The sequence below is a fragment of the Populus euphratica genome, unplaced genomic scaffold (genome assembly GCF_000495115.2).
Source record: "Populus euphratica unplaced genomic scaffold, PopEup_1.0 scaffold93.1, whole genome shotgun sequence".
Classification (NCBI taxonomy): Eukaryota; Viridiplantae; Streptophyta; class Magnoliopsida; order Malpighiales; family Salicaceae; genus Populus; species Populus euphratica.
Window position 1 is genome coordinate 1,049,541 of NW_011499873.1, and position 20,602 is coordinate 1,070,142.

Genomic DNA, 20,602 nt, shown 5'->3' on the forward strand with positions numbered 1-20,602 from the left:
AAAAAAAAACGTGATGTAAAAATTATAACAAGCTATTCGAAAGGGAACCTGAAACATGTATTCAAGCTACACATCCACTTGTTTCCAACCATTTCAAGGAGCGGCAATAGAACCATTTCCAATGAGATGAATTTGCAGGAATCATTAAAAAAAAAAAAAAACAAAACAAAAAAATGAAGCTTGAAATTAGAAAGTGGATAAACCGAGGATGTTAACCCCGAAAGGCAAGCATATCGAGCCATATATTCGGATCAGTAATCAATTGGAAGCGCTTGTTTCCACCTGAAATTGACAAGTTAATGTTTTGACAATAATATTATGGAACATAGTGCAGTGCAGTAAAGGAATAAACAATCTCTTCAATAGCTCACCAAACATCCAAGTTAAATTGATTTAGAGAATTTAGGACCTAGCAAGCGCAAGGGCATACCAGAAAAAGCTATCAGCTGTTGGATTAGGGTCAATGATGTAGTTTCTTGCCAAAACAAATCTACAATTTAGATGAATAATGAAATATGCAGGGAAAGACTTAATTCAGAATTCTGGTAACTTTGGGAATAAGATTGATACAAAACTTCGAAGGGATAATTGAAAATATCTACATATTTGGTAGCCATTTTGAGGTTTGACCAGACTAAGAGCAATGAACAAGAAATTGTGCAAGACAGCATTACGCCCACCATGAAGCCCAATCATGCCAACACCCATAAAAAAATGAACCCTCAAGAAAACAAATTATTTTATGAACTAGTTACATCAGGAATTTAAGTAGGCATTCCTTCTCTCAGCAAGTAGTTTTAATTTGTATACCAATCATAATTCCTTGGAACAGATTCTGCCTCCATGGCGAGAAAAACATGTTCAGTGAACACTTTCTTCTCTAATTGGTACTCCTATTTGTTAGAAATGGATAAAGAAGTACGTTTAAAAATTATATACAGCATTGATTCTCTGGCATTTTTTTAGACCTTGCCAAATTTATTCTCCGGCAAAGGGAGTGAGGGTAGGACCTGATCTCAAATTCTATAATTACTATATCAATAATGAGGAATAGATGGGAGAAAAACTATGAGATATGACTTCCACGCTTCCTCGATGATATGGAGAAGACTGGCATTCATCAAGAGTCACGGGGTAATTCATCCAAATTGTTGTAGGTTTTAAACTCATAGATCTAATTCTGAACACGAACGGCCCATTTGTAACTCAGACTTTCTGTCGCCTTGTTCTTCTGGCAATCTGAAAGAAGCAACACTGTAAGTAACTGTTTGGGAGTATAGAAGAAGACTTTTAAGGTGATTTTTGCTCAAAAATACACCAAAATAATATTTTTTTTATTTTTTAAAATTTGTTTTTTATATTAGCACATCAAAACAATACAAAAAAATCATTTCAAGAAAAACAAAATCAAATTTTGGACAAACAGCGTTTTGGCTGCAGTGCCAAACACGCCCTACAAATCAACTACAACTTCGTTGTTGCAAAAAAGCAAACAAATAAGAGAACGAACAACATATCAATTTTCCAGATTTTGAACAACGTGACAGGCTTAAAAGCAGAAAAAGTGCAGATTCAACCCCCAATTAAGAAATGCAGTGTAGCTAAAAAGAAAGAAAGGAACAAGGTGCAGTATCCCACAATATGAAATATGAATTCGATTTAAAACAACAGATATGACGTTACCTTTGCCAAATTGAGATATAGCCACCATAAGGGTAAGGGATTGATTTTTATATTCACTGGTAAGTTTGGTAATGCCTTATAGTGAGATTCTTATTTTCAGAAATTTATTCTCAGCAAATTAACCTTACTCTAACTCACAAATAAAATATTACTAGAAAACTCCCCTCGATAATTTAAGAACAAAGGATAGTGTCATTTTAGGATATTTAATTCAAAAAAATATTGTCCACTTTAGGTTAGACAAAAATATGAAACATTACTATAAACATTTTCATGGTCTGGGTTTGTAGAGAGTCATGCTCACTTTTTCATCAGAAAGCAGTCTGCAAATCCTACTTTATGGTAACTTTCAGATCATGCTATATTAAATGAAGGTAAAGCAAGTCAGGCTTACACAATCTTCATTTTCATCAATGATTTCTGACGCTGATATGTCCAAGAGAACTTTCTGTCCTTTCTTTCCCTTAGCTGCACCAAAAAGTCAGTTTTTTTATCATTCATAAGAGCACCTGAATAACTTCGTGAAGGACACTTGTAGTGCAGCTTCTGACAATTCATTAACTTAAATGAGCAACAAATTTCACCCAAAGCCAGACACAGCTTTGTCTGCAAGGCAGATCGTGCACACTTGAGGTGTTCTAATATGCCAACACAGCTGAACAGGGATAGCAAGTTTCACACAGCTTGACATGGGAGGTGGCGGCATCTATTTGAGAGCTTGGGTATTAAGTTAAATTTGGTGAACAGGTAAATACAGAAACATGAGTGTTAAAATTTCTAAAGGGCCGACCAATTATTTGACCAATTGCTAGAACGGACCAATCACGTCATTAGATGCAACATCTCCATTATGGGAAGATGAATATAAATACTTTATTTGATGGATAACTGAAAACAGAAGGTCAAAAATGATACTGGGGAACCATAGAAAACATTTTTCACTATTAAATCATGATGCATTAAGATCTCTTTCAGTCCCCAATGTAATGAACTCTGATTCATAACCCAAAAGTCATATTTCATGTGTCATGTAATAACATTATGACATGCCATAAAAAGGACTCCAAACAAATAAAAACTTTCTAAATGAGGATTTGTGTAAAGACCCACACTTTCATATATGTTTATAGTTTAGCCCTTGGTTAATTTCTTACTCTTTATATTAAATATACTTACCTATCTCTGTCCCCTTTTAAAATAAAAAATAAAAAAGAAAGTATTTAGACCGGGGTGGGGTTTTACAATGTGTGTCCTAAGCACCAAGTATCCAAGTTAGGCACCAATTTGATGGGCCTGTTGCTACATGCTTGTTACATGCAAGGAATTATGAAATGCAGAATATAGCTTCCAAACTGTTATTTTCAGCTAAGCACCATGTAGAGACAAATAAAACCTTTCAGATGAATGCAGTAGCTTCAAGAGCTCCCTTTTCTCAAAGTTCTTGTCATATGATGGAAATCAATGATGTATTTTTTTTTTTAATATTGTTAACATCTTTCAAATCTAAAAGATGCATTAACATACTGTTCAGGGTTCAATCCCAAGTCAGTTTATTCTAAACCAGCATTTCAAGAAGCCATGAGCCACCATATACTTCTCAAAAAAGTATTTGTTTCATAACGAGTGCCCCAAATCTAGGGATTGAGTATTCTGTTTCTATAAGAATTCCCTTGGTGGTTCGTAAAGCTTTATTAAGGGCAGCTTATGATATTCTAATAATCTAACCAATTGGTACAGAATTTTTAGCAGTTCATATTACTAATTGTTGTATGATGACAACACTTTCAAATAGATGACTCAAAGAAACATTTCCTCTCAACCAAATTATTTGAAGGAATTATAGAAATACTACCAGTGTACTGTTGCCTCCTCTCACCATTGAACCTGCATTAATGTAATGAGGGAGCAGGAGCAGGTATTGAATCATCTCTCAATTGCAGATGCATCTACGGAGACTATTGCCTAGAGAAGCAGCCAGGAATGGCAATTGTACTCAAATGAAAAGGCAATTATTTACAAAGTTATTGCTTCAGAAATAGAAATTGTGATATTTGATCCTATTTTTAATCTGTGCATTACCGTCACTATAAAACCAAACCTTATATTAATCGATATTTGAGGAAATCTGAAAAAGGAAACAGTTCAAGACTGGAAGTAAGACAGTGCAAAATATGAGTACTTCTTGCTGTAAGCTAACATTTATTCAATATTCCTTTAACAAATGTTTCATTAAACCAGGAAAAAACATGCAATGATAGCAGAAGTTTACCAGGAAAAGAAGTCACTCCTTCAGAGAACCTTCCACTTTCCATGCTTGCTAAGCATTTGGTCGGTTTCACAGTACCATCTCCAAATGCACTACAAGTTTCTCTTTGACAGCTGAAAGAAGGGCACCCAACAGGATTGGTGTGAAAGCAATAGAATTGGGGTGGAGAATTTTGAAAACACGAGCTAAGAGAGAGCAAAACAGTTTATTGGAACTCTACTGAAACCATCTCAAGAAAATTAACTACTAAAATCAAAGATTTTGAATTTTCTTTCCAATTCTGCTGTCCATAAACGACAAAATGAGATGACATGTGCATCATCCTTCAATTGAAGAACCAACGGATCAACTCAGCAAGTAGCATGAATGATATGCCTACAGATATACGGTTGGACACTGCTAAAAACATTGGCAATTATTGATGGCTTACCAATGAATTGGATGGAAGGTGTTTGACACCTTGGTGAGCAAGGTCTCCTGCTGACACAAAACATAAACCAAGAAAGAAAAAGGAAAGGAAAGATCCAATCAACAATGGCTCTGATTGTCAAAATAGACACGTGGTGTAAGATAACATAAAAACATAGTAGCCTGTCAGAGGTATAGAAGAATAATAAACCTCACCTCGAATCAAAGAATTGAAAAGAATATGAAACAAAGAGCATAATTCTCTAAATTTAAGTTTAAGATATTCTGTCAAAGGATATGATATCTTGACATCTTGCCTCCCGAAAATGAGTTTCCAAGGGGAAGATGAGACCACTACAAACTTGCTACAAAATTGTGGGACAAATTTAATGAGATAGATTATAATTTAGTCCCTGTGTTTTTTAATAGAATTTTAAATTAATCCCTGCTATTTGCAAATTATAACTAATTATTTGGATTCATGCTGACAATTAATTTATATTACTTCTGTAATAAAATACCCATAATGCCTTTTATGGTAAAAGTAGGCTTACAAAAACAACACACTTCTGTGTTTTCAAGGTTTCAAATGCACATAAACTCCGTTCATTGTTGTGTTTAAATCAGCTCTGCAAGTTTCCTAGGGCTGTCACCAACACATGAGTCAATCAAATTCATAACCAAAACTGAAATATCAAGGAACTGCAAACATCCCAACTCTACAGTTAACACATAATTCTAGCAAAAGTGCCAGAGTCTTTTAGTTGCTTTGTTAACAAAACTAGGGATCACAGAGTTTAGCTATCACCTTTTCCAATGGGTAGTTATCACTCACAGTCTCATGGCTCTCACTATCCAAGCATATAAGGTCACCACTATCATAAGAAATCTGCAAACAATGTGAAAACCAAACTTACAAGAGAAAAATAGCCTGCAAAAAATTGATGTGATAGACAGAGTGCCAGATAGAGTGGAGTCACAGAGTGTTCATTAAATGACATAGCTGATAAAAAAAAACACACATCTTCCAGTAGTAGTGAAGTAACTGTTCATCTGAAGGGGATATACACCTCGGTATATGAATATAGGCGATCATCTTTCAATTTTCATGAGCAAACTAAATGAACGCCATACACACTTTCCCAATTACTAATTTCCTTTCAATCTAACAGTTGATATGGAGTCCATTTTAGTTACACATTTTACCTCTGAATTGTGATATCACTGCTTCTTTCTTGTGATATTCCCACATATATAGTCTCCTGCTTATGTTAACACAGTTTTCTCTCTTTATCTCTCCATCAAAGTGATCATAAGCTCCTATAAACATGGATCTATCAACAAATAAGATTTAGCTATCTTCTAAATACATCTATCTGGTATAGGGGTATAAGAACTTATATGGAATATATTGATGTATTCAGGTTCCTTGATGGCTCACCCATGACTTGCTTGGTGAACAATAAGGGAAGGTAGTTTATACATTACACTGTTTCGTCCTTTATTTCACAATAAACCCACAATCTGTATTTTTATTCTGTGATTAGTGTTGTGAGGATTCGACCACTCTACCTGACAAGAAACGACAAAAAATCAGTTGTTTATATCATATTGCCTCAACAATTTCCCAGAGTAATTCTTCAACTAGAGTCCTCATTAGCTGGAGATAGTATTCAGAGTATCTTCTGATGTGAGCTTCGTTCTTGATAATGAATTATTAAGCAGTGCAAAAAGAAGAAATACTACCCAAAATTCTAAAAGTGAAATACACACACAAACACAAGCACATGCACCCAGATACATACATGCAGATAGAGATCATACTTACCCTCAAACTGTGAGGTTCTTTAAGCTCAGCCCTGGGATAATTGGAGGGAGTAATACTTTTACTAGCCTCGGCATTTTCTTTCAAAGAAGGAATTATTCTGTCTACACTCGAAACATGAGATTCGAGCTTTAAGGGTTTTGTGGTTGCAGAAGCACGAGATAACAAGCGCTGTTTTTTCTCCAAGATGGATTTAGAACTTTTACTTGCATCATCTTTGTGCATGGCAATACCAGACCGCTCATTCTGCGATACCACGGATTCAGAATCAATGGGAGAAAGGGCACGCTTTTGTCTACATCCCAAACCAATTTCCTTAGCTGCAGTTTTTTGCTTTTCTCTTGTACCCGTTAATGACAAACTAGCAATCTTTTGTGATGCTGGGTTGCTTGTGTGGTGTTCAACATCAGAAGACTGAATGGTAACCTCTTGACCCTTTCTCCTACGTTCGGAAAGAGTAGTGGTTGCAGCCTAGCATAAACAAAATACAACATGAAATCATTAAAGAAATATGAAACAAAAGGGGAATTAGGTTAAAGATGCCTTCCAGATATATACCCCAGATATTTGAGATTTGAGAATGTGGACTACTCGTTTGACAAAACTTTCATCAACACTGAATTTAGTGAGACATTTCAAGCTAGCCTGCATATCATGAAAAAATTAGAAGTTAACAAGCTAATTCACCAGAAAACATAGATCCTTAAGAAAAGAAAACTTGCCTCATCACACTTCTTAACAACACTAATTCTATATAATGATGATGGCAGCGAAATCTGCTTGGGGGCAAGTGATGGGGAAATGACATTATGATTTAATTCATTTACTATGGAGATCCCAATCTCTGCCAGAATGAGCAGCTTCTGCATTCATAATAATATTTTGGAATCAATATAGCACTATAACAATCAGAAGGTGAACAAAGGAGGCACTCTCTAAGTGAGAATACTAACAGGAGTTTTATGAGCATCAACAGCATCCTCAGTTTTTTTTATAGCACGAAAAATACTGAGCAAATACAAGGCTGCTTCATTAATAAGTCCCGTGTCACCATTGACAATACTAGCATTTACCAATGCCTGTAGGGCCCAAAAGAGGGGACTGCAGAAGAGAAGCATTATGAGTAACATCAAGGTACTAAAATTATATGAATATGAGTACTTAGTTTGCTTCAGATTACCCACCTGCAAAACTGAGCATATACTTGCTCATCTTGACAGCCATCAGGAGGGAAGCCAGCATCATGTGCAAGAACATGGATTAGGAAAACAACAATGTATGCTGGATAATCCATAGGTGAGCTTTCTTGCACTCCGGATGTTTGACGAATTTGAGCTTTTCTGCTATATTCCTTGATAAATTCTTCGATGTATTTAAATGACTAGAGCAAACAGTATCCACAGACATTATTTGATGTGAGACTAAACATATAGTATTTGAAATTATATTTATATAAGAATCACACACACAAGGGACAAAAACATACAGCATCTTGCAGATCCTTGCAGTGATCAGATGCAGCCAATGCATAAGCACAAGCATATCTGGTCGGTATAGCATGCTCCTTCAACAGCTTATGCATTTTATCAAGGAATAATCTCCCGACAAAGGGACAGGGTTCCTGCAGTTTGATAAAAGTAAAACAAAGAAAATGTTGCGGGAAGATAGCAAATTCACTTATAAAACATACTAGCAGAGCAACCAACAAGAAATACCATCTCTGTGGTGATTTATCCACCTGATACATGGTGGTTCATAATTTTAAATTTTGAAAGTAAACATACATACATATTGATTGCTTTGGGAAGAGAACTGAATGATCAGTTTATTCATTGTCAATGAGCCTACTAGCTGTTTTACTGATTACAACAACAGCCTTTCAAGATAAGTGATCTATAAAAGGATTTTAAAAGTTGCCTAGATATCCCCAAACAAACATCCAACAGACAGCAATCCAAGAATAAGTTTCTCCATAATGATCTTTTTTCAACCCATCAGAATCATCAGGCCAGAAGATACTGTTATTTTTTTCATGTCATTTTCATAAAAACCAAATAGTTTCTTTCCCCAAACAAGTACGTGGCACTAGCCACTGATACTTTAGCAACATAGTAAAAAGAAACAAATGGTGCAAGTAGATGTTATTTCATCTCCTAAAGGAAATGTTATGCAAATGAAGCAGGCATCAACAGCTCCCTAAATTCCATATGATGCTTTCGGAAACTTGTCTTCATCTTTTCACATACCTTTGTCATCAAAACTGTAAAGCGAAAAATCTCTGGAGAAATATGTAAATCCCATCTCCTAGAAAGCAGCAGAACAGATTTCGCAGCAGCTAATTTGACGTGAGGCTTGTCGCGGTCGCTGCCCAAAAAAGTCCAGTAACACATTTTAAGAGCCAGGTTTTACATCAGGAAAAAAATAAATCAAGGAACGAAAACTGATAGGTATGTAATTTACATCCAGAGTCCATATTTTGTTTATTTATACAAATCATGATCCCATTTCCTTATTTTATTCCAAAAAGCTACTACAATGTGTTGATTGAGATGTATTGATAATAAAGATAATTATAATGTATTCATCAGTGTAAAATATGATTTTTCAGAGTAATGTTAACAGTCACAAGGAGAAGCTTAGGAAACTGAATTTCACCTATTATATACCCAAGGAAAACCAATGTGCATGAACATGTTTATGTTATTTGGTCATCATTACTTTTCCCGGTGACAAACCTCACTTTAAATGCATCAAATATTTGATGTGTGATTTGTCATATCTATAGATACCAATATAAATACTAACAAGCATGACAAAAAGATCTATCCATTCTGCGCATATCTCAAACTCAAGCCTGCAGAATAGATAGATCTTTTGGTCATGCATATTAGTAGAAACTGGTATCAATAGATATGACAAATCACACATCAAATATTTGATGCATTTAAACACAGGTTTGTCATTGGGAAGAGTAATGATGACCTATGTGCTTCATATATTTATCTATGTTTAGTGTGCGTAGCAAATATTGAGATTGCTGAAATGAATTTTTTTTCCAAAGAATACCATGAGGTGATTCCATCAATAGTATAGCCTGTTTGAAGCAACTTTGACAAAATATCTAGCAATTCATTGATATGCCGCTTGCCATGAGATCCTCGATGTGGCAAAAAACTCTTGACAAGTGCTTTCAGCGCATAAATCTGCAAGGATAACACTCAAAAATAAGCTTTAAGGGTATGCTACAAAGCATGTGAAGTGTCTCACAAACTTAAAGTACAGATACACCACTCACAACCGAACAAATCACGCAAATGGATTTGGATTGTCTCAACTACAGTACAAGGATGGTGTGAAGAACCAATGATTTGATTTATCTCCAATCAAACTCATAATTATGCAAAACAAACTAGTGGTTTTGGATTATGCCAAGTTCTGTACAGGGGATGGTTTGAACAGCACAGAACCATTTAATAGACGATCATCTCAACTACTGTACAAGGAAGACACAACTTAGCAGATGATAGATAAGCAAATCAAACTCATGGTTTTGCCCACCTGCATCAGTCCAAATAATGGTTAAAGAATGACCAAGATCACTGTTAAAGAATCACAACTACTGTACAAGAATGATTTGGAAAAACTTGATAGAGTGCTCAAGTTAAATATGTCCAAGAAACTACTCATTTATCTTGGATGTTTTACTTCTTCATAGCTTTGCAAAATCAATCATATCATGGCAACTTATTTTAAGATCCAACATCATTAATAATGAAACAAAAAAAATTCCGATTAACTAATACTTGAAACATGGAGCAATATCATTAGAGCAGAGAAACTGAACAAACTACAAGATTTGGAATCTCATCCCAACACTTGTTGCTCTTTCTGATTTCAACTTTAGCTGCTGGTACAACCGCTAATTTTCTTATCTATATTAGATATGCTAGCACTAAAGTTGTTTAGCGATCAAAGGAATCTAGTCAGTCCTCCCTTGTACCAAAATTGCTTGATACTCACACTTTAATGATTTGTCAGTTAACCAAGTCTCAAGGGAATAAGTTCAAAATTTAGTGGTTTAAAGCAGTCTTCACACAGAAAATCACTGCATATTTGCACTTTAGACTGATAATTCTGTGGGAAATTTCCCTTCCATAATGCTCACCTTCAGCTTGCAAGAATCACAACACTCAGAAGTCTCATCAGCTGAAGGTTCATCTTCAGATGATTCCACCTACAAAGAAAGAATCCACAGTAAGTGCCACACCATTCCACACACAAATTCACGCAGTACATGAGATGTTATGCAAAATTTCTTTTTGCTGCTTTATTCTGGATGAACAATATTAGATGAAGATAAATTTATCATGCTTATATTACTTGAAAAATTCTTCCAAATATGTATGATCTAATCTCTTGATTTTGAGCTTCAAATGCTGAAACAGAATGTTGCGCAATACAGCCCAAGGACTGCAATATGGTTGGGGTGTTCAGCCCACTATATAGAGAATCCACAAGTTCCTGTAAAGATGTAAAATAGCCATGATAATCAAAACACAAGCACATATTTATTAGAAAATACTACACATTTAGATAAACACTAACAATAAGGAATTATTCATGCTGTGACAAAAGACATTCATTTGTGATGTACAAGAAAAAAGGATTGAAGTTGCTCAGTCCCTGAGGAAATTGAAAAAAATAAAAAACTGTTCCTTCAAATCAAGTTTCACTAAAGAAGTGAAGCTTACCAAATTTTAAAAGGACAAACAATAAATAAATATAAAGTGAAACTATCAACACCGACATAAAACTATGTAAAGGGAATACATTGAATTCCTGTTTGGCACCAATTTGGCTCAATGGTAGTGGCCTTGAGCCTCTTGGCTTCTATCAAGAGGTCACAAGTTCAATTCCTACTGTTTGCTTGAAATTGAACTTGTTTACACCCTATGCAAGAGGGTGGCCAAGTTAGAACCCTGCCTCTACTTTGGTGCTTAAGATTTAATCCCTCCATGGTGGGTATTAAACCTAGCTCCCCCTTCCCCCTAACACTAACAATCAACCACCTCATGATTACCCAATCATAAGTCCCTCTAATATGAACAAAAATTGGTAAACATGTGCAATATTGCAAGTGTGTGAAATCAAACATGAGCATTCACCATATAGAAAAAAGAAAGCGGTCCCAAAACAGAACAAGAGAAAAGAATTTCAAATTATAGGATATGATAATCTCCATTACCTGATCCAATATGCATCAGAAAGTTAAAAGATTTTTTTTGTAAATGTCAGTGTCAAATTGTATGAAAAATAAATAGTTATTTGTCTTAAGAAACCAGGAAATAACCCCCCCAAAAAAAAAAAAAAAAAAAAAACAGCACCTTATGTTGTGTATTGTTCTAGCCTAAGATAGCCGGAGCCATTGGATAATTCATGAGAAATCTTTTCATATTACAAGGGCTAGGCTAATTCGGTATTGAGTTACAATAGCCCCAGAATGGCATTGTGACTCAAGGAAATAATCTTCTTACAGCATCATGCAAACAAGATTGTCTTATCATCTTTTCTTTTTAAAGGCATCAAAAGTAGGCAATGAGACAATAGCTAATAGCTTAAAGTATGGATACAAAAAACAGGAATAAAGAGAAGCTGGGAGCCCACACCTTGCAAAGTTTTGAGAAAATGAACTCATCAGAAGAACCAACCAATGAAGCAATTGCAGAAACAGCATGCTTCGACTGAAAACGAGTTCCCTTGAGGCATATTCTCTCCAACAATGGATAAAACTCGCTGCATGGAGAACAAAGAGTCGAATGAAATCAATGTTGTCAAAGGCGAAAGGCTCTAAAAGGCACCAAGTCTGTAAAATGCCTGAAGCGGTAGGTGCTTGCCCAAATGAAACAAGGCAACATGCGATAAATTAAAAATATTATATGTATAAATTATAATATATATATATACATCAAAAACATATATGTTATAAATAAAGAATAGAAAATCAAAGCGAAACTCAAAATACTTTGAAGTTTGAAATAAACTGAGTTGATTAAAAAAATTGGAAGTTTAAGAAAAAGTAAGCGCTAGGTGCTTGCCCAAATGAACCAAGGCAAGATGCGATAAATTAAACATATTATATGTATAAATTATAATATATATATATATATATATCAAAAACATATACGTTATAAATAAAGAATAGAAAATCAAAGAGAAACTCAAAATACTTTGAAGTTTGAAATAAACTGAGTTGATTAAAAAAATTGGAAGTTTAAGAAAAAGTAAACACAGCAAGAAAAAAAAATTCAGTTGTGAAGTTTTGATAAGTGATGAACTTGAGATTTGAGAAAATGTTCTTTTATTTTAAAAAAAAAATGATTTTTTTGGCACCATAACACCATGGATATTTAAAGTAAGAGGAAAGATAGGTAAAGGAGAAATAAGATAGAGAAAGACCGAAAGAAAAGGAAGAATGAAAATAAATGAAGAAAAAACAAACAAAAAGATGTACCTCATTCTTTGGAAAAGCGTGGCTGCCAAATGTGCCTCCAACTCATTTTTTTTTCTTTTTTAAACCCTACTCTTTAATTTTACAAATATACATTTAAATTATTTTTGGTGGTGCATAGAAAGAATATGGACAAATTGATCAAAACACATACCAATTAAAAAAAAGGGAAAAGGAACATATATTTTGACTAGGTGTTTGCTTCAACGGCCGACGATGCTTGCACTCCAGGCAAGTGCCTAGGCAACGCCTAGTTAAATTGTGCTTTGGGGTCTTGCCTTGCCTCGCTTGGAGTGCCTAGGCAAGCACCTCAATGCATATTGACAACATTGAATGAAATAGCATTCAAGTTTTTGTGTTTCAAAAATACTTTAGAAAAAAATTTAATTTTTTGAATTTTTTTCTTTGCTTCAAATTAATATTTTTTTAAAATCATTATGAAACAACCTAAGTTATTCACTATTATACCTAGTAATAACTAACACCTCCCTCAAACACATTCACTTGGATTAAACATGAAGAATACAATTAGCATATATAATCTGACCCAGATTTTGAACAGACGGATAGTTACATTTGCTTACAAAATGAAATGTAGTCCCAATATCATCATAAAGCATGGTGAAGTTACCTGAATTTGGCTTTAATATGAGGGCCTGCCTTGGCCAAGACTTCAACCAGCGTATCATTAACTGAATTGTTTTCTTCTAACAACAATTGAAACTGCTCTTCCAAACCCCGCATAAAAGAGGGGTAAACACTGATAATCGCCTAAATTACGCAATGTGTCAGTTATATTGATTGAACTGGATTTTCAATAAAGGAAAATGCAAATTTATATGATAAAGAAGCTCTAATTTGAGCATCATTAACATTGCTATTATAACACTTAAAGAAGCTCTAAAATTAAAATATATGTTGACTGCTTCTACAAATCAAATCCTATTCCAAGGCTGCTACCACCACTATAAAGAACAATGCATATTGATGCACCAAATAACTCTGAAGCTTCTGTTGAAGTAGGGACTAAAATGCTAGTGTGTGGCAAGCTAGTAGATCAAATGTGTTCCTTAAGTAAATTCTGAAGTGATATCATCTTAGCTTAACAATCATGCAGAAGATTGCCTGAACATTGACAACCACTTAAATAAAATTCAAATATTTAAATCTTGAAGCCGAGCTGTTCTAATCTAAAGGAGGGAAAAACATTTTGCAATCCCATGCAGCCACCTATAAAATTTGAGAAAAAAACATATAGAACAAATTTTGTTTTCATCAAGAAACTTGATTATTTCCAACCATTGTAAATTTGAGAAGAGTTCACAGTCTAGTGGGCAAGAATTTGCCATCAGTTTTGTCTAATTTTTGGATCTCATATCCCAACAGAGCATTTTAATGCCATTTCATCACCACTTGAAAAAAAAAAAAAGAGGAAAAAGGGAGCTTTATGCATATCTAAAAAGGCAATAATCCTTACCAGAAGCAATTTAGCAGAGGCCTTGAGATGTTGTTCAAAACCACTGCTGGAGATATGATCTAAAATATATTGAACATGCTCTGAGCTGAATATGTTAAATGAGCATTTTGAGGAGAGTAATTGTAGAAACTCAAAATGTGGATGCTTGTCTCCTATCATTTTCAGAAATTTATCCTGAGAAAAAGAGCGTGTAATATACAATAAATTAGGTAATATTTAAAATAGGAAGGGAAGCACATTATATATTTCACAAATAACAAAGGTTGAAGTAAGCTCATGAATAGGACTTATTAAAGGAAAATGACACATCCATCGAATTAAAAGCCAGACTCATCTCCATTTGCATAGAACTCTCAAACCATAGAAGAAAACAGCAGTAAGATGAGCACATAAACACACAAAAAACAGTCGCTCATCATACAATAGGACTAGAAAGTTACAGCAACATAAAAACTGGAAATCATGGCGGCAAAGGAGGTAAAGTACAGAGCAGCAAGAATCAGTAAAGTGCACCCTGTCTGATCCAGTAGTGCCGATAAGATAGGTGTGAAGCTTAAAGAAAAAATGAGTGCCTTTCACATTATTTTAGCAAAATTGAGAATAAGATTGAGTGTATTGAGCTTCTGTAACTGGAGCAAATATTTTCTAGTTTATAACATGACACGGTTAACCTGAAACCTGACTAAGTTTCAACTTGAAGTCTCTAGCAAGAAGTAAAATTTGATTCTCGCATAGTATGGAACATTTTAAGATGAAGATGCAAAGAATTCAAGACAACCATTATAAAATTGACCCAGCTCACTAAGATCCTTTGTTTTAGCAAATCAATAGAAGCATTTACAGCATGTGACAACAATACAGAAAGATAGTTGACGGTAATAATAAATAAGGCAGGACATAAGTTGTATTGTGATTGATATTTTCTTTCAATTACACCAGAGAAGGAAGAGAAGTGAACTACACACTCTAGTTTGCTGGGCACTTTTAATTGTTCGATCATCCAATAATTGCTCCAGTGCAATGAAAATCTTGCTATCTTTCATCTGGTTCAATTTATGGAAGCACTCTTCTGCTTTCAAAGGATCTGGAAAGGATGCTGACATTTTCACAAATGAATTTTTTATTCTCCTCTCCATGTCTTCTGAACTGCAGTCCTGCAATATGTATTTATAAAAAAACATATATCACAGCCAAGAATTAATAAACAAAAATGCATGAAGCTGTGCTACTGAGCACTCTGACGTTTAACAAAAGTCAAATAATAAAAGTCATACTCTAGCCATTCATACAAAAAACTCAGGTCAAAAGGTGAGAAGTACATAAAAACTTTTTGCATGCATATGTGCACTTTATATCAATCACGTTAATCCGATATGCATGAAAATTTCAGACACTTGATCTGCTAAAGTTTCATCAAAATGGACAAGCAAGTGAAATTGTCAAAAGCTTCTTATTATCAGCCACAATGCTCTAGTTTATACCTTCTCTTTCTTCCGTTGTGCCAAATAAATTTGCATTTCAGTCTGCAGTCTGAAAACAAAGACACGTGGTCAAAAACAGCCATTTCTATCCTAATTACAGTAGCATTCATTATCAATACCTTCCCTTCTGAGATAATATAGATATCAGTGCCTTCACGTGAGAAGAAGTGAAAAGGGAGAACAACTGGATCCAGCGCCTTGTCCTTTCCTCGACAGGAAGAAAGACAGGAAATAAGTCCTCTGCAATAACAAGCTCCATGTTGTGGGGCCTGGAGAATATAGATAAAATATTACATCCAATAACATAATTTAGATTGGTGGATTAACTAGTCAAAAGAAGTGAAGGATCAGACCTGAAATCCTTACAATCTTTATCATAGGAAAGCATCAAGACTTTACAAGGAATCTGTTCAAAGTGATCACTTGCTGTCATGAGGCCTTCAGAACACATGATACAATAATCTCGATATACCTCCATCAACTTCTCCAAAGCCTTCTTTCTGACAGATATCTGCACAGTAAGTATGAGTTAGACCAGATTTTTTTCCCACATAAGTAGACAGCTTTCATTCAAGTGAGCAGAAACTTCTGAAGAAGAATTACCTTCTTATCCCGAAGTCTTTCAGAAACTTTTGATATTAGTTCGGGTGGAAAAAACCTCAGGTTAGTCCTGGCAAGATCACAGGCAACAACAGCAGCCTGTGTTCGGACTCTATCATCAAAGTCCAGCAATCGACCTTCAAGAGCAGCTGATTCATTGACATGAGACAGGTTAGATTTCAAAGACCCTATTTATTGACAAGTAAACTCACTTGCTGAATCACTTACTAAGTATTTCACATGATACATTCCCAGAGGGATTGGCTATGTAGCACGCTTTAGCACACTGCAAAACACTAAGTCTAACTTCTGCTGATTTATCAGAGAATCTATTTTTGAACTCTACAAAAAGATTGTGATATTTCTGTACAGCATGATGCTCAGGTAGTGCCAGGAGCTTTCCAATTAAATTAACAGCTTTTATTCGGACATCAACCTGATCTGTCTAGACAATAGAATTCAAAGTTTATTTTAATGAAGATTAGAGGATAACTTTCCAAATAAAAAGAGGAAAAGAAACAGGACAAATAAGGGTACATTGCAGGTAATAGGAAAAGCAACAAATGTTCCTTTAAGAAGACATGGAAAAACTTTGCAATATTCAGCCCATGTGATAAAAGTGAGATGTCATATACCTTCAAAAAGAAGATGCAATGCAATGATAGGTTAGGATAAATGAGTTAGAGGAGGATGTCGTACCAGTAACTCTTGATTCAAGTTGGGGATGACACCAAGAAGCATATGAGGAGCACACTGGAAAACTTTAAAAAGGATTTCGTGGTAAAATTCCTTAAGCTCGCTCTCAACAGCATCTCTGTCTAAGAAACAAGATGTTAAAAACCCACAAACAAATGGTTCAAGCTTTTCTTCACAAGTTTGGATCACAGATGCAGCAAGCTGAGATGCAGCAGGAGTTGCAGCCTGTGGGGAAAAACAGAAGGGGAAGGGGGCATGATGAAGTCAGGCATCAGGAATTGGCCCAAAGCAGAAAGGATTTCATATGAATCCAAATGTTAGAGCTAGACCAGTTTACTACCAAACCACTGATAGGCCTAGTCAAGAGAGCAAACACCGCATGTTCAAACATCCAACCTAAAGCCTCAAGCTAGTGCAAGAAGAGGTCCACGAATTTAAGCCATACTTAAGGCATAACAAATAGATTTCCTGTCATAGTAATTTATATATTTCAGCCATGAATCACGAACCCTTGGCAAGATTTCAGGCATGAATTTTTACACGGTTGGACTACTTGCTCCATTCAAGAAATGCCCGTCAAAAGACATTCAAAACCCAAAATGAAAGAACTGGTCAAGTTAGATCTAACATATAAATTTCATGCATTTGTCCACTGTACAAGCAAAAATCACTGGTCTAAAATATAATCTCACATTTAACAAGTTTGTCACAAGAAATAATCGCTGCGAGCTGTATAAACCAAAACCAGATATTGTACAAATACTTACCTTTCCTTCCTTTATAAGATTCAGCAAAATCACATCCAAAAGTGCTTGAGAAGCCTCCTCGTTTAAAACATGTTTCATTATAGACAGAATCTCATCAATCAAAGACTGCTGGTGATGTTCCCTACAAAGGCAGAATACAGAGCCATGAATAGTGCTGCACTAGCAATAAAGGCAAGGAAAACAGCAAACGGCCTAAACATATTATTATAAAACTAAAGAAAGTGCCTGAGCTACATGCAAACAACAAGTAACCTCAATTATATGACTTAATCTCCCTCCAAAACTCAATGGCTGATCAAATTTTTACAATAAAAGAAAAAATATCCACAAATGGTCATACCGTGAGTATTGACTGGAAGTTGCTGAGCAAAGGACCCAGGTTAAAAAGACAGGGAGTATATATATTGGTAACGAGATCAGTGCAGGAAAGAAAATTTGATTTCATATACTTAATCTAGTTAAACATGGAGACTATGATATTAGCAGGAGCCAAGTGTCTAGGCTCTGAGGTGACACCATCATTAAGTATTCATTACAAGGAGGTGCTGTACTATGTAACTTTAATTGAGAGTTCCAACATCTTCAGCTTGAGTCAACCAAGTTTGCTTCACAGCACATAGTTAAGATCCAAAAGGGAGAAAAAAGAGGAAAAAGAAAACATCAAGAAAACCATAGAGAATAAATCAAGCACGCTATTTTCAATTATGTTGACTGGATTAACAAATACAAATATAAAAAAAACCCCGAGAAAAGAGAAAAGAGAGAGCATTCTAACCTCACAGAAGAGAAAAAAATTTTGAACATTTCAAGAACAAGATCGTGGCAGTCAACATCCAGCATGATCACACAACATTTACAACGTGCCACAGTTTCCAATACTTTAACTCTCCTCAAAAAGTGTGGGCTAGCAGTATCACTGAGCTCCTTGAACATGTTGAGAAAAAGTATAAATATATCCTTCGAAAAAGAAAACCGGATCAATGTCAGTCGCAGTCATTATTTATCAATATTCTGAAGAGATGTCAGCACAATTGCAAACATGAAGATGCATGTTACTTCTATTCACAAGCACACAGATGCGCGTAAAGAAGAGCATCCAGAAATTGAGATAACACGCTAAAAACACAAGTATGAGCATGGAAAGAGTCTCATTACCCTCAGATATTTGTCCTCGAAAGGAGGCTCCGGTGCCAAGACACGAAACACTTCACTGACACAGATTGCCACCAAAAGTTTGACTTCTTTGTCAGTATGCTTAATAAGATCGTGCTTCAGAATAGACTTCCTCAAGGGCTTTATAGCAGCTTCTAACTTCTTTGTAGCTTCTGCCTTTTTAAAAGTTTCCAAAGGCTGTTCAATTTGTGACAAAGCATTTGCAGCTTGCTACAGATAAAAATTATTAAAATTAACCAAATCTAAACAACCTTGACAGATAAATATATAATGATGTACAGAGAAAATCTCATATATTATTACACGTTACTTTCAAAAATTAAAAAGAAATCCAAAATCAGATTTGATTCAGAAGCGGAAATTTTCAAAATAGACAAAAAATAATAATTACATATCAGCATTATTTTCTTGGAGAAACCAACTAGTGATTAGTAAATAGAAAAAAAAAGGTATAAATTAATCGATCCCGATTCCGTAACAATACTAGTATTAACGGGTAAGTAAATAATATATGTGCGAAAACTCACACGTTATTTCAACTTTTTCAAGAAATAAAAACATGAAGAAAAGGCCAATTCGAAATATTTAGAGAAACTGGAAGCAAGCCCGAATTCTCTAAAGTGAATTACTACAAACAGTTCAATTACTACAAACACGTTATTGCGAGGAATTATTTTTCGTGAAAAGAAGGCCAGTTCGAAATATTTAGAGAAACTGGAAGCAACCCCGAATTCTCTAAAGTGAATTACTAAAAACAGTTCAATAAACGCCTACAGTGAACAAATTCGAGTCAGTACAAAACCAAGGGTTTTTGTGTTATTGCGAGGAATTATTTTTCGTGAAAATAAAGGAAAAATACGCATACACGGAGCGATTTGACAAGCAAGTCCTTGTTGGGCCGAGAGTGTCGACCGAGATGGTCGCCGATTTCGGAAACGAGTTGAAGCGGAGATTCGTCCATTGAATAGCTGGAGAAGAGAGGATTTGAAAACCTAGTTTACTGGTTTTTTTAGTGGAAAGAGAGTGAAGGTAAAGCGAGAGGAGGGAAATTTTGTTGTTGTTGGTTTGGGACTGGCATCTGCTCAAATGCGAAGAGCGTGTTTCTAGAGAGGGAAGGAGAGATTTCAAGCGGGTAAGATCCCGCCGATGCTTCGCGTGGTTTTCACGCGTTGAGATTTCCGTATAGTGGGCGGACATGAGATCAACCGGTTAATGGGCCGTGGGTTATTCTTGGGAGGCGGCTAGGATCGTGCCAGGTCGGCAACACATAACGGAAACAAAAGGTTGTAGCATGTTTTTTGAGAAAAATATTATTATTATCATTATTAACAATTAACCAAAAAAAATCTAGAAAGGGGAAGAGTTTTTCTATAGCATTTTTACACTAGCTAGACTCGTTGTTGCTATGAACTAGAACAATAAAAATATAATTTTACTTTTCTAACTAAAAGAATGACATTGACAGCGGAGGTAGTTAGGTATTTTTTATGTTTTTTCACGGTAAAATAACTAGAAGATTTTTTAAAGTAAAAATTATTGAAATGGTATATGAGTTGTTTGAACTTTTTCATTTTATTGCACAGTGGAATGACTTGACTGCTTTTTAATCTAAAATATTTTCGACTAGTATTCAAGGGTTCTTTAGTTTTTTCATTGTGATTTTATTTTTATTTTTAGTGGAGGACTAGAGACAGATAATTTGATTGTTTTACAAATAT

The 20,602-nt window shown here is 35.0% G+C and overlaps 1 protein-coding gene across 6 annotated transcripts; it reads right to left on the reverse strand.

Moving 5' to 3' along the window:
• Nucleotides 1-540: 540 nt before the first annotated feature.
• On the reverse strand, nucleotides 541-20,077 carry LOC105127808 (ARM repeat superfamily protein). Of its 6 annotated transcripts, none has more exons than XM_011029237.1 (29): nucleotides 19,750-20,077; nucleotides 18,867-19,094; nucleotides 18,487-18,668; nucleotides 17,712-17,832; nucleotides 16,948-17,169; nucleotides 16,477-16,693; nucleotides 16,252-16,397; nucleotides 16,002-16,159; nucleotides 15,768-15,917; nucleotides 15,649-15,697; nucleotides 15,133-15,321; nucleotides 14,168-14,341; nucleotides 13,322-13,461; nucleotides 11,849-11,975; nucleotides 10,563-10,703; nucleotides 10,348-10,416; nucleotides 9,249-9,385; nucleotides 8,429-8,546; nucleotides 7,669-7,803; nucleotides 7,367-7,563; nucleotides 7,136-7,283; nucleotides 6,905-7,045; nucleotides 6,741-6,827; nucleotides 6,186-6,653; nucleotides 5,166-5,246; nucleotides 4,380-4,426; nucleotides 3,953-4,059; nucleotides 2,078-2,151; nucleotides 541-1,239 (listed from the first exon to the last, which is right to left on the reverse strand). In XM_011029237.1, exons 1-29 carry the CDS (start codon nucleotides 19,843-19,845, stop codon nucleotides 1,207-1,209), a joined length of 4,182 nt encoding a protein of 1,393 aa, XP_011027539.1. In that variant the 5' UTR covers nucleotides 19,846-20,077; the 3' UTR covers nucleotides 541-1,206. The 6 variants fall into 6 exon arrangements, with proteins under 6 accessions (XP_011027539.1, XP_011027538.1, XP_011027536.1 ...); XM_011029236.1 differs by having other exon boundaries at nucleotides 4,380-4,429; XM_011029234.1 differs by having other exon boundaries at nucleotides 3,953-4,062; nucleotides 4,380-4,429.
• Nucleotides 20,078-20,602: the final 525 nt, after the last annotated feature.